At 58.5% G+C, this 12,882-nt stretch overlaps 1 protein-coding gene across 6 annotated transcripts in view; it reads left to right on the top strand.

The window, feature by feature from the left end:
* The window catches only part of Arid3a (AT-rich interaction domain 3A), a 27,958-nt gene that overhangs the window by 367 nt on the left and 14,709 nt on the right, over positions 1-12,882 (top strand). Inside the window, exons 1-3 of one of the 6 annotated variants that reach the window (XM_050123554.1) lie at positions 33-94; positions 3,671-4,323; positions 4,830-5,139. In XM_050123554.1, the coding sequence (XP_049979511.1) occupies positions 3,932-4,323; positions 4,830-5,139 (702 nt within the window). In that variant the 5' untranslated portion in view covers positions 33-94; positions 3,671-3,931. The other 5 variants (XM_050123553.1, XM_050123550.1, XM_050123551.1 and 2 more) reach the window with 5 other exon arrangements.

Genomic DNA, 12,882 nt, shown 5'->3' with positions numbered 1-12,882 from the left:
CCCCCCCCCCCCCCCCCCCCCCCCCGCAGCGCTGGTCTCTCCCGGGATTTTAAGTCCATTTCAGAGACATGGAGACCCGGGCTGGAAAAGTTCGGTAAGCGCAGTGGGCAGGAGGCCCAGCGCCAGCTCGGCTGCTCCATCTCACGTGGGTGAAACCAGGAAACGAGCGGGGCCCAGCCGGCTTTCCGCTCCCAGGTGGGGTGAGGAACCCCGAAACCCTTCTGATTCCCCTCGACGGCGCCCGCGCGGCCCCGCCCTCCGCTCGCGGCTCTGCGCCGTGGGCCGCGGCAGGCACTTTGCACACAGTCCCTAAACTAGGGCGGGGCGTCCCTCAGTCCGGTTCCCCCTTCCTTTTATTATTTATTATCATTTAAAGGGGCCGCGACCTAAAAATTTCCGTCCCTCCGTCGCGGATTTCCAGCTGCCCTCCACCTCCTCTCATCGTGGGCGTCCGTAAATTGAGTTGGAGGGGGGAACCCGGGGAGGTCTTGGGGAAGCTCGGAAAGGGGGACCTCGGAGAGACACCCACCACCTTCTCCTTAGTCCCCGGGGCTGCTGAATCACCGGCGAGGTATTTGCATCTGAGAGCAATTTGTCACTCGGCGATTCGTCTGCCGGGTGGGGGAGGGGCGGGGCGGGGGGCCGGTCGCGCGCGGAGACCTCGTCCCTATCGGATCCGGACGGATGGAGGTGTAGACGCGGCCTGGAGATTCGGTGAGGCGGGTGACCCCGGAACCGGGAGCGTGCACCGGGCATCAGGGAGAGGCCAAAGGGGAGAGAGGCCACCGGGGGCCACCATCGGGCTGGACTCCGGGCACCTGGGCATGCGCCCCCCCCCCGGGCCACCCCGAGCAGTGTCCGTTAGGCCTTCTGTAGCGCGGCTCCAGCACCCTGGAAACCGACAAGTGTGGGGTCTCCAAAGTTAGGCAGGGATGCGTGTGGGGGTGTAGGGCTGGGTGGGTGACTGTCGCGGCCGTAGACCTTGGAGACCTTCATCCGGTCCGCGAGTGTCCGGGCGCGCGGGGGTCGCGAGTGCGCGCTGTCCCCTGGCGGAAGGAAACGACCCCGGGGTGTGTGCGCGCGTGTGTACGCGCGGGGGCTGGGGGCTGCGCTCTGGGGACTTCATTTCGCTTTTTCTTCCCTAAAAAACGTATGTTTAATGTTTGGAGCTAGGATTTCACCGTGTAGTCCTGGCTGACCTAGAACTCTGCATAAAGTGCAGACTGGCCTGGAACTCGAGGCCATCCCCCTGCCTCAGCTTTCCTTCCCAAGTGCTTGGGAAAATCCCAGACCAGGCGCGGCGCCACACCCCAGTGCCTTCGGTTCTATTTCTCCTCCAAAACCCTGTGTCCAACGTGGTTCGCCGTTCCGACCCCCTTTGCTCCCTAGTTCCAGTGCACCGATGGGGTCCTCTCTCCTCCCGCGGGGTGCACCCATTCCAATCCTTCCCACGGGGTCCCAGGACCCCCCCCCGACACAAAAGAGGGGGCAGGAAGCGCGGAGTGCGCCCGCGCGCGTGTGTCAACGCAGCCGGTTTGTCAAATATCTTCCGTTTTTTACAACTTGGGCAGCAGGGGTTCCCCCCCACACCCTCCTGAGCTCTCTTTCCAAGAAGCCTTTGAAATCCCGACTACCTTAGGGGTTTTCGTTTGTCTTGTTGTTATATTTGTTCTCTGACTACTAGGACTTACTGGAATGTGTTTTTGCACACGTCTCCTGGTGAGGGGGGGGACACGGTGCCCTCTTTCCCAGACCCCTCCCCAGCTCCTGCCCTTCCCCCTCCACCTCCCTGGGAGGAGAGAGGGGCCCCTTTCGCCACCCTCAGGCCCTGGCCTTGCACAACTCCAAATAACCGTGTTTTGCAAGGCCTGGCCGATCTGGTGACCTCTCTCTCTCTCTCTCTCTCTCTCTCTCTCTCTCTCTCTCTCTCTCTCTCTCTCTCTCTCTCTCCCTCTCCCTCTCTCCCTCTCCCCCCCCACCCCAGAAGCCCAGAGGTGGTGGGGGATGAGGGTGTGGCTCTGGGTCTCCTCCCAGCCCCCACCCCAGCCTGTTCCCCCTCAAACACCAGCCACCCAGTCCTGGCTCTCTGAGGGTGTTGTAAATTGAGGGTGGGGGCCAAGGACAAAGAGCTGGGCGGGAGGGTTCTCCAGGGATGAGCAACAGCAGATTAGGGGTAATGGTACCCCTGGAGGGTAGGGGGTTTGTCCTGGCTGGCCTAGGGGCAGCGCTGGGGTTCCCACCCTACCTCCCTCCACCCACTACCAGCCCCAGCAGTGGAGGCCGGCCCTGTTCCCCTCCCCCACCCCTCCACCAGGAAGGGTCATTAAACCAAGCAGGCCTGGGAGGGGGTACAGAGTCTGGGAGAGGGGCTTCCTCTAGCCTTTTCCCTGTGTGTTCCCCACCCAGCTCCAAAGAGGGCTGTCACTTTCCACATTTCCGTACGGGTGTGAGCTCAGCAGCTCCAAGGTGTCTGAGGCACGGACAGGATGGACCACGTCGAAGAGTGTCCAGAAATGTCCCCTTCAGCAGTTCTTGGGTCTGGTGGACGGGGTGGGGGGTCGGAAGGTAGGGGTGGTGACCAGCAGCCACTGGGTATGTGTGTTGAGTCCCGGATGGCTGCTCCACTGCCGGGGCCTCTAAAATCTTCCTGTCTCAGAAATCCTAGACCCAGGGGTCCCTTGGGGCCACACCTGCCACAGTTCTCCTGTGAGCCCCACGGTTTGGGTGGCCAGATGTCTAGGGAAGGGGGACAGACTTCCCCGTTCTCATTGGAGGCCTCGAGGCACTGCAGGGTCCCCTAGGTGGAGGACGAGGTCCAGAAAGTCCCCCAGCTGTCCCTTCCTCCCCACAGCCCAGGGAGTAAGTCCTGGGGGCCATGTGTGTCCTGGAGTTCAGGTTGGGCTGAGGGTGACCCCTTAGGCCCTCTGTTTGGGAGGTGGGTTCAACTTTCTTCTTGATGTCAGGCCTGCTGGGTTTCTCCCACTGTTTTATTGGTGGTTTATGTGGGGGTCGAGGGTGTGGCCTAGGAGGCCCCCTTTCTGTCACAGGATGCTATCTATATTCTGGGACACTTGCCCCCAGATGAGCAGCACAGGACACCGGTACCTGGCCAAACCCCAGCCTGCGTGACCTTCTGAACTTTGGTTTCCCCATCTGCAGCACAGACCATCCTTCCCAGGACCCTCCACCATCACCTACGTGCTGTCCACTCTGTGGGCAGATCAGGCCTGGAGACCAGCTGAGGTCTCTCTGAGGCAGCGTGTGTGCGTGTGTGTGTGTGTGTGTGTGTGTGTGTGCGTGCGCGCGCACACGTGAGAAGGGTGCATTGCCTAAGGCTTGTACACACAGCAAGGTCATAATCTTGACCAAGATTCCAGGCCTCTCGGGCTAAGCAACATGAAGATTATAGAGCCAGAATCCAGAACCCAGAGGCACTCCAGGGTCTAGAACAGGGGTACAGCCAATAAGAAAGCAAGGACACCAGGCCCCTCCCACACTGTCCTGCTTATGGGACAATAACTCATGGTGTCCCTGGTGGGCCTAACCAGAGGGGACCCAGAATCTCCATAGGTGTGGATGGGAAGAGCATGAGCAGGTGTGAGGGATTCTGAGGAGGGAATGTGTCCGTGGGCGCAGGTGTGGTCTAACCTCATCTCCTGTGTTCCCCCAGGAGTCTACAAGCACTTGAATGAGCCTGACACCAGCTTCTGCCCCTGAGTGCCCAACGTGACAGCAAGGAGCCCTTTGGTAGCCCCTGGCATGCCCCACCTCCCCTCAGCCTGAGTTGGCTGCCCCTGCCACCGCCACCGCCACCCTGCACTGTCCCGGCTCCCCCGAGGTTCCCACGCTGCGGTGCAGCCAAGACCCTTCCCCACAGGGGCCACCCCCACCACCTGCCCCTGGTGCCCGGGGTGGCCCGGCCCGTAGGGCCATGAAGCTGCAGGCTGTGATGGAAACCCTCATTCAGAGGCAACAGCGTGCCCGGCAGGAACTGGAGGCCCGGCAGCCGCCGCCACCCCCACCACCCGAGCCCACTGGTATCCGGGCTCGGACCACCGTGGCAGATGAGGACAGGGAGCCTGAGAATGCCCGAATGCACAGGACGCAGATGGCTGCTCTGGCTGCCATGCGAGCCGCTGCCGCTGGCTTGGGACATCCATCCTCTCCTGGTGGCTCTGAGGATGGGCCTCCTGGCTCCGAAGATGAAGACACAACCCAGGAAGGGACTCTGGGTTCACCCATCCTGCGTGGAAGAGGCCGGGAGGGCCCAGGACACACAGAAGGAGAGAGGCATTTGTTGGACATGGACTCGGATGATGACACGTGAGTTGGGGTTGGGGATGGCAGCGTCTGATGTTTTTCGTGGGAGCCAGGAGGGTTACAGAGGGGATACTACAGGTCTGGCCAAGTGTTTGCTGAGTGAACCTGTGTTCCTGGGTTCGCCACGCGGGGATCCTGAGACTCTGTGTTCTCTGTGGCTGTGCCAAATGCTGCTGAGAAAATGAGGCTGCGGTGTGGGGGAGGGGTGAGTTTTGACAGAAGGGACCTGGAGAATGTTGAACTGTTTACAGAGAGCCTAGTGTGGAGAGCCACACATGCAAAGGTCCTGAGGCCAGAACCTTTGAGAAGATGTATTGGGGTCCTCTGTAAGAGTCTGTTCAGCGGGTAGAGTGGGGTGTGGGCAGGAACCCACCCAGAGCCTGTGGCTGCTCTTCTTGTTTGCAGAGAGAGAAACTGAGGCAGGGGCAATGGGTGGGCCTGGCCTTGCCACTGAGACAAGGTGGCACCTGCCTGTCTCCCCTGACGGAGGGTGCCTGTCTCCACTGCAGGAAGCCCAAGTGGGAAGAACAAGACCTGGAAGAGCTAGGGGAGGAGGAGGAGGAAGAGGAGGAAGAGGAGGAGGACTTTGAGGAAGAGGAGGAGGAGGGCCTGGGCCCGCCAGGGTCTGCCAGCCTGGGCTCTGCAGGCCTGTTTGCCCCCAAGACCCAACCTGCTCGGGCTTTCCGTGGAGATGGTGGTCCCAGAATGCTGGGTGGCCCTGAGCGCCTGGGACCTGGTCCGGCCCACCCCACTCACACGGCATCCCAGATGCCACCGCCAGACCACGGAGACTGGACGTTTGAGGAGCAGTTCAAACAGGTAGGCCATGCGCTTGGGTCCAGCCGTTTGGGGGGGCCTTTGATCACTACCGCCCCCACTCCCAGACATGGTGAGGATCCTGGGGAGGCCCAGCTTAGATCCTGAGTGTGGCTGAGGTACACAGGTCAGGGCAAGGCACCAAGAACTTTGAGGACAATGTGGGACTCTGCCGAGTCCTTCCTCCTCGGTAGAAAGGTGGCTTGTTGGTGTTGGGGGACGACTTGGTGGTAAAGAGCCGCGCAAACAGGAGGACTGCGTTTGGATTCCCAGCACCCCTAGAAAATGCTGTGCACAGTGGGGTATGCTTGTGGTCCCAGTGCTGGGAGACAGGAGTACCCCTGGGGCTCGCCTGCAGGTAGCCTAGCTGAGTCAGTGAGAGACCCTGCCTCAAACAGTACCGTGGAGAGCCTAGAGGGAGGTGCCTGGCGTCCACCTGTGGTTTACACATGTACACATGCGCAGCACGCGTGAGGTGTCTTGGTGACCCGAAACAAGGCTGTAGAGCCCGCTCTGGAAAGCTGTGAGGTTTGCAGAGGCCTGTGGCCTGAGCTACAGTGTCCAGGGGGGTGGGGGTGGGGGAGCAGCGGGCTAGGGTCCTACGTCAGTGCTGGGCTGTGTTGGTTGGCTAGGTAGAGGGTGTCCCTCGACCCCCATAGGTGTCCTGGGCCAGGGAGGGGCCTGAAGGAAGCTCAGCCGGCCCTAGCCATCCCTTCAGGCGCCCTAGCTCTTCCCTGCAGGCAGCCAAGCTGGAGGAAGTGGCCAGCAGGGAACCTTTGAAGTCGGCAGGCCAATGGAAACCAGATGGTCGGCCTGCCCGCCCGGCTGGGGCCTGCATTCCAGCTTGGACAGCTGGCCCAGCCGACCCCTGGGTGTGTGGCCAGGGTGGAAACCAGCTCCTGGGCTGGCTCCAGAGCTAAGTCTTGTGTGGCCAAAAGGTAGCCCCAGAGCTTGGCTGAGTCCCAGGGTGACAGAGCTGATTAGGATGGCTTCTGGGGGTGACCTGAGCTCTGCTGTCGGGGGGCCACCTTTGGAGAATCATCTGGCGTGGAAGAGTATGCCCAGGGAGCCGTGGAGCTGAGACACCAAGGGGACTAAGTTAGGTTAGGGTCCAGTACTTGTAGGCAAGATGTGGTAAATACCCCTGTTCCGGTGGCGAGGCCACGCAAAGGCCCTGGGGCACAAAGAATAGCTTCGAGGAACTGAGAGGAGAATTAAACCCTCTGTGCCCTCACGGGACCTGCTGAGACAGGGCCCGGCCGGACTGGGCGGGGCGGCCTCGCCCTGGCTTGCTTAGGTGTGTGCTGGGCAGTCTGCCAGTTGACTTGTCAAATGGACATCACCGCTCCTGGGTGTGACCTCGTCCCACACTAGGCCCAGAGGTGGCTGTGGGCTTGAAGACTGGGCCTCGCACTCCCCAGGAGGTTCTAGCTAAACACACCACACATAAAACGATTTGTGTTTGGCTGGGTGTGTGTGGGCTCCACCCCAACTCAGTGCCTCAGTCTCCCTGGTCCAGAACAGCCGCAGCCTGAGCCGTTCTGTAAGGAGTTGAAAGGTCTGTGGCCCGGAGAGGCTCAAGGTGTGTGGCTTTCAGCTGGCGCCTGCCAGTTTGAGGGCAAGCGAAGTTTATCAATTTTCCTGGCATTGGCTCGGCTCCCTGCAGACCCCAGCGCTAAGCAAGTTGGTCATCCCCGCCCTACTGCGTCATGGTTTACAGTCACAGATCACGGGTATCCCCTGTGCACGCCACCACACCCCCCCCACCCCGCCCGACTCCACAATGACTAGGTATAAAAAGGGCAACAGGGCCAGGGGTTGGCTGCCCCAACCCCGTCCCCCATCCCCAATGCAGTGAGACAAAGGGGGACTTCAGGAGCCATTGTGGGGGCCTTTCTGGGAGATATCCTGGGTCAGGGTCAGGGGTCATGCAGAGACACAGCCTGGGAGGGGTTTTGTGTACACAGAATGGGGAGGTGGCTCCCTGGGTAAGGGCCTGCTTTTGCATCTCATGGACCCGCGTGGTGTGCATCTGTTACCTCCAGGGCTGGGGAAGCTCAGAAAGGGAGATCTCTGGGGAGAAAAGAGCCAGGCAGAGGTCCTGGGGAACCAACAATGTGTTAGGGGCCCAGTGGTCTTCTGGGAAACAAGACTGCTTGGTGGCTGGATGTAGAGCTGATGTCAGTAGAAGCCAGCCCTGTGCTCTGGGATTCACATTCTGCCCTGCTGGCCTGGCACCTGCGCGGCCTGTGTCAGCCTGTGGTCCAGCCAGCCCCACAGATGTCAGCCCCAGGCCCGGTGTGTTGACTCTGGCGTCTGCCCCGCTCCCTTCCTGGCACGTGGCGGTGCCGGCTGGCTGGCCACTTGGCACTGTCTCCGTGTCTTCCTTCCCAGTCTTGGCCACGGCTGGTTTCCACCAGCTGAGCCTAGACAGCTGGGATTGGCCCTGGGCTGTGGGTCTGAGGAGGGGACACTGGGGCGCAGTTCGTGGCTGTGATTAGGATCTGGGCCTCCTGGCATTGGATGCACGCACATCCTGTAGCCTTCCTGTCCCTCTGCGGCCACACCCAGGCTCAGAGTGGCTTCGCTGGGATTTTTTTCAAGCTGGCAGTCTTTTGTGAGGATTTTTTGTTGTTTTCCCAAGACAAAGTTTCTCTTTGGAGCCCTGGCTGTCCTGAAACTCGCTCAGTAGCCCAGGCTGGCTTTGAACTCACAGGGATCCCCCTGCCTGTGCCTCCCGTGTGCTGAGATTAAAGGCGGGCACCACCACACCCAGGTTTTTTTTTCTGAGGCTGAGTCTTAGTGTGTAGTCGAGGGCTACTCTCCTGCCTCAGACTCATGCATGCTCTTCCATGCCTGGCCTTTAGCTCAGTCATGGGGTCAAGATCATAAACAGAACTCCTGTCTGGTTTAGAATGTGTCGGCCTCTCCAGCTCCGTCCCCACAGCGTGGTCACCTGTCTCCTACATTCATGTCCCGTTCTGGACACTTCTGGGGCATGTCCGGGTCTCTCTGAGCACAGTGTCAAGACTGCACTCCGTGGTATATCAGAGTCTCTGTTCCCATTCATGGCTGTGCGGTACCCTGGCTTGTGGGCCGACGGTTCTGCATCTCGGCCGGATACTGGGCTGTCTCCACCTTTCGGCTCTGCAGCTCTCCCTTCATGGGTTTATTCTTGTTCCTCATGGGCGTGTGTCTGAAGTGAAATTGCTAGGTAGCACAGCAGTCGGAAGGTGCCTATTAGGAGCTCTGTCACGGCAGCTGTCTGTCCACGTTCCCTGTGCAGGGCTGGTCTTCCCCAGCCACACCCATCACCTCCATGCCTGACCTCAGAAATAGAATGGAAGCCCACTGTGGTGGCACATGCCTGTCACCTAGCCCAAGAGAGCCCGAGGCAGGAGCATTGAGGAGTTCAAGACCAGCCTAGGCTCTAAGCAAAACTCTGTCTTAAAAATAAACAAATACAGTTGAGCTCCGGCCTTGCATGCACGAGGTCGTGCGTGCCCACTCCTGGCATGGTGGCGTGCGTCTCTTTCAGCACTAGGGAGCGGGAGGCGGAAGTTCACACCTGAGCTATATCCTGGCTCCCCGAGACCCTGCTGCAAAAAAAAAAAAAAAAAAAAAAATGAGCGGGCTCCTTACTCATCCTACAAGGAAGGGACTAGAAGGGAAACTGAGGCACAGGATTGTCATAGTCCCATGTCGGGAGGAATCACTGCCCCCAGCCCTACTCAGCATCTGGCCCAGGGCGGATGGATGGATAGATACCATAGGGACCTTGTGATGGTGGCCTCACTGGTCAGGGGTTAGCATTGCTCTTACATCCAGACTCAGAACCTGGTGCTGTAGCCCAGGCTGGCTCCAGAACTCTCCATCCTCCCAGGCAAACCCTCCACCCTCCCTTCCTAACCCTAACATGTTAAAAAAAAATTGACATTTCTTTCTTTACTTTGAGTGAGCAGGGGATGTGCGTCACAGCCCGTGTGGAGGTCAGAGGAGTCTGCTCTTGCCTTCTTGTGTGCGGGTCACAGGGTTGGCTGTAAGATCCCACTAAAGTCTGTTTCCAATTCTAGGAGAGCAGGCAGCACTCCAGTGGAGAGGGAAACTGGCCGCATCCAGGGAGGCCTCCAGCAGGAGGGAGGGCTGCCGAGGTGGCTGTGGCTGTTCCCCTCCTCCCTTGCACAGGGAAATGGACAGCCAGCCAGGTGTTAAAGGTGGGGGCTCTGGGTGGGGCCGACAGGTCCCTGTCACCTGGTGTGTCCGCCCCAGGCAGAACTTTAAACAGTGGCTACTCATGAGCCCTCAGGGGCCACAAGGGAGGAGGTGGGTGCTTGTTCCCTGTCTTGCCTAGGGGACTTAACGCTGCACGGGAGGGGAAGGAACGCTCTGGCTGGGGCTTTGCTAAGTGGCTAAGAGTCCACTGACCAGGCAAGAAAAACAGGGTCTACTTCTAGGAGAACATTCTGGAAAACCAGAATTAGCCTTGGTGGATCAGTGGAGGAGAGAGGTGCCAGGTAGACCCAGAGGCAGGGACTAGAAGGGGCCAGAAGGTGAAGGATAGGCTACCATTTTCTGTAGAGAAGGGTGTGCCAGGCAGACCCAGAGGTCAGGCTCCCGGTTCTGAGGGCAGCATTGTCTTTGTCGTCATTGTCGATGTCTGGGGCATGTTTTTCTCTGGGCTGACAGCCAGTCTTGGCGGCTAGCCCCAGCCTGGAGTTCCTGGGGCTCAGGAGTCCCGAGCGCTGGGGTGTCAGGGACTGGAGGTGTTGGGAAGCCCCCGGGGCCGCCTCATCAAAGTCGCTGTGGCTACTGGCGCCCAGCCAGCGAGCTGTGGCAGGCACAGGAGGGTGCCTGCCCGCCAGCCCTGGCACTGCGCCCCGACCCGTGCCAAACCCCGGGAACCGTGCTGACTCAGCCGGAAAAACCTTATCTGGTTCCTATGCCGCCAACTTGGCCACCGGGTCACCGCCGCTGGCCAGGCTCCCCACCCTGTGACCCGTTGCCAAGCGCCGTCTGCCCCACGCTTTCTAATAATACACGCCGTGGCAGAGGGAGCGGTGTCCCCAAAGCTGCCACCCTCAAGAGGGTGGAGACAGACAGCCATGAGCCTATGGGGCGGTTTCCACACTGGGCCACTCAGACAAACCTTCCCGTGTCTTTGGAACTGTTCCTTGGGCCAATTATGTGTGGGTACATGTGTCTGTGTGTGTATGTATGTGTGTGTGTGTCTGTGTATATATGTATGTGTGTGTATCTATGTGTCTGTGTGTATGTATGTGTGTCTGTGTGTATATGTGTGTATCTATGTGTCTGCGTGTGTATCTGTGTGTATGTCCGTGTATGTATGTGTATCTGTGTCTGTGTGTATATGTATGTTTCTATGTGTCTGTGTGTGTTATCTATGTGTGTGTGTCTGTGTCTGTGTGTATATCTATGTCAGTGTGTATGTATGTGTGTGTCTGTGTGTGTATGTATGTGTGTGTCTGTGTGTATCCCTGTGTCTGTGTGTGTCTGTGCATGTGTCTGTCTGCGAGCATATGTGTTTATGTATCTATATTTCTGTCTATATGTGTCGTGTGCGCTTCCTGGACAAGGTGCATGCTCACCCTGGTCTGAGAACACGGTAGTAGTGAGAACCTGTTAACCATCTCCTTGCAGGTTGCATGGTTCTGGTCACTAATTCTAAAATTCCCTGGGCACACACAGGTCAGCTGCCAGCCACTGCCCATGTTGGCCTGCGTTGGCCACATGAAGGCACTGCCTATGGTAACTGAGGTATGGATGGAACCAGCCTGGCCAGGGCTCTGCCTGCCCCACCCCCACAGTTACCCTACTTGCCACTAAGGCCTGGTTTTTTTTTTTTTTTTTGGAGGGAGGGGGCTGTCAACTCCTCCAAACAGTTGTCCCCTGCCAGGACCACAGACTACAGCAGACATGTCACTTGGAGAGACAGCTCTCAGCCCCCAGCGTGGCCCCCGATGGCTGTCAAGCATGACCAACCTCTTTCCTTCTCAGAACTAGCCCAGGAACAACCCGGTGTAGCCTGGTGGGTGGCACGCATGGGGTGGTGGTGGCCCGCCCCTTCCCAGCTCGCCTGGCTGCACATGGCCAGGGGACAATTGGGGGTCATAGGGTTAAACGGTAACTAATGTGTCCATTGAAGGGCCCGGTCTGTGAGTCCTTGAGGGGGCGGATGACTGGCTAGTGGGGTCAGCTCCCTGGTCACCCCTGGGGATCTGCTTCCCGTCATGGACTCACTCAGATGTGCTGAGATCAGGCAGCAGAGGAAGGAGAATTGCCTTTATTTAATTTCGTTTTGTTTTTTGAAACAATTTCTCAGTGTAACCCTGGCTGTCCTGAAACTTGCTCTGTAGACCAGGTTGGCATCGAACTCACAGAGATCTTCCTGCTTCTGCCTCCTAAGTGTGGGGATTAAAGGTGTGTGCCACTGCTGCCTGGCTATGGATGGCTACTTTGAAGCTGGACTACGTAGTAGGGATTCTCATTTCAACAGCACAACTGGAGCTAGGTTCAGCGGCGCTCATGGTGCTCGTCTGTCATCCTGGAATGGTGGAAGCAGGAGGACCGTGTGGGTTCTTTACATGTGTGGTCTTGTCCTGAGTCCTGGCAGGCCTTCCGTGAGTGTTAGTGGAATGCCCTTGTACCCCGGCGCACGCCCTTAATCCCAGCATGTGAGAGGCAGAGGGCGGCAGAATGAATTCTAGGCCAGCCTGCCTAGAATTCCTCAGTGCCTGCTTTCTCTAGCTATATTCTTATATAACCCCTCCTAAAATTCTAGAAGGGACTTCTCTTCCAAGGGAGCAAACCCCAGAATGGTAAGGGCTACACAGACAAACCCCTTCTAAACCAAACAACCAAAAAAGAACCCTGGCCAGGCGGTGGTGGCGCACGCCTTTAATCCCAGCACTCGGGAGGCAGAGGCAGGTGGATCTCTGTGAGTTCGAGACCAGCCTGGTCTACAGAGCTAGTTCCAGGATAGGCTCCAAAACCACAGAGAAACCTTGTTTTGAAAAACCAAAAAAAAAAAAAAAAAAGAACCCTGCTGTAGGGGTCCCTGTGAGATGCAGTGGGGCAGATGGGTAGGGTGGGCCTTTCTGTGCCACTGTCTGTCTCCATGGGGTGGGGTCCTGTCTGGGAGAGGTAGGTGTGTCTTCACGTCTGGCTTAGGGAGACAGCTATGCACCTCCATCCAGGCCGGGTCATCTGTGGCCTTGATGTCTCTCAGTCTTGTTGAGAGAACAGGTTGGATGGACTTGGGTATTGCCAGACGGGGCCTGGGGGATAGGAGGCAGACCCAGTCGTCCCAGGGCATGCTGGGTGGGCGTCGGGTCATTCACTTGCCATCCTGTCTGTCTACCCCTCTGTCCTCTGTAGAGCAGACAGAGCTGAAGTCCCGAGCGAGCGCGGCTGAGTGCTGACACTGGTCAGAACTGGTTAATGAGTGTCTGTCTGCCTCCACATCTGGCTCACATAACAAAGGCACAGAGCGTGGAATGGGCGCTAGCGGTATTTACCTGTGTTTATCCACCCTGCCTTTTCCAGTGATGGGAGCTCCCTGCAGCAGGAAGCGGGTGTTTGGAGCCTCCACCTTGGGCTGGGTGTCAGCTGTTCTTGGCTCACAGTATGGGGACACACTAGCAGGACCTCTAAATGGAAGGTAGCCCATTTCTGTCTTAGTTCATGAGCTCCAGCCTGTCTGTCTCCTGTTGTGTAGCCAGGGAAGGG

Source organism: Alexandromys fortis, unplaced genomic scaffold (genome assembly GCF_014885135.2).
Source record: "Alexandromys fortis isolate MF-2015 unplaced genomic scaffold, M_Fortis_MF-2015_v1.1 scaffold_221, whole genome shotgun sequence".
Lineage (NCBI taxonomy): Eukaryota > Metazoa > Chordata > Mammalia > Rodentia > Cricetidae > Alexandromys > Alexandromys fortis.
The sequence above is the reverse complement of the archived record's forward strand: the minus strand, read 5'-3'. Positions and strand labels throughout refer to the sequence as shown.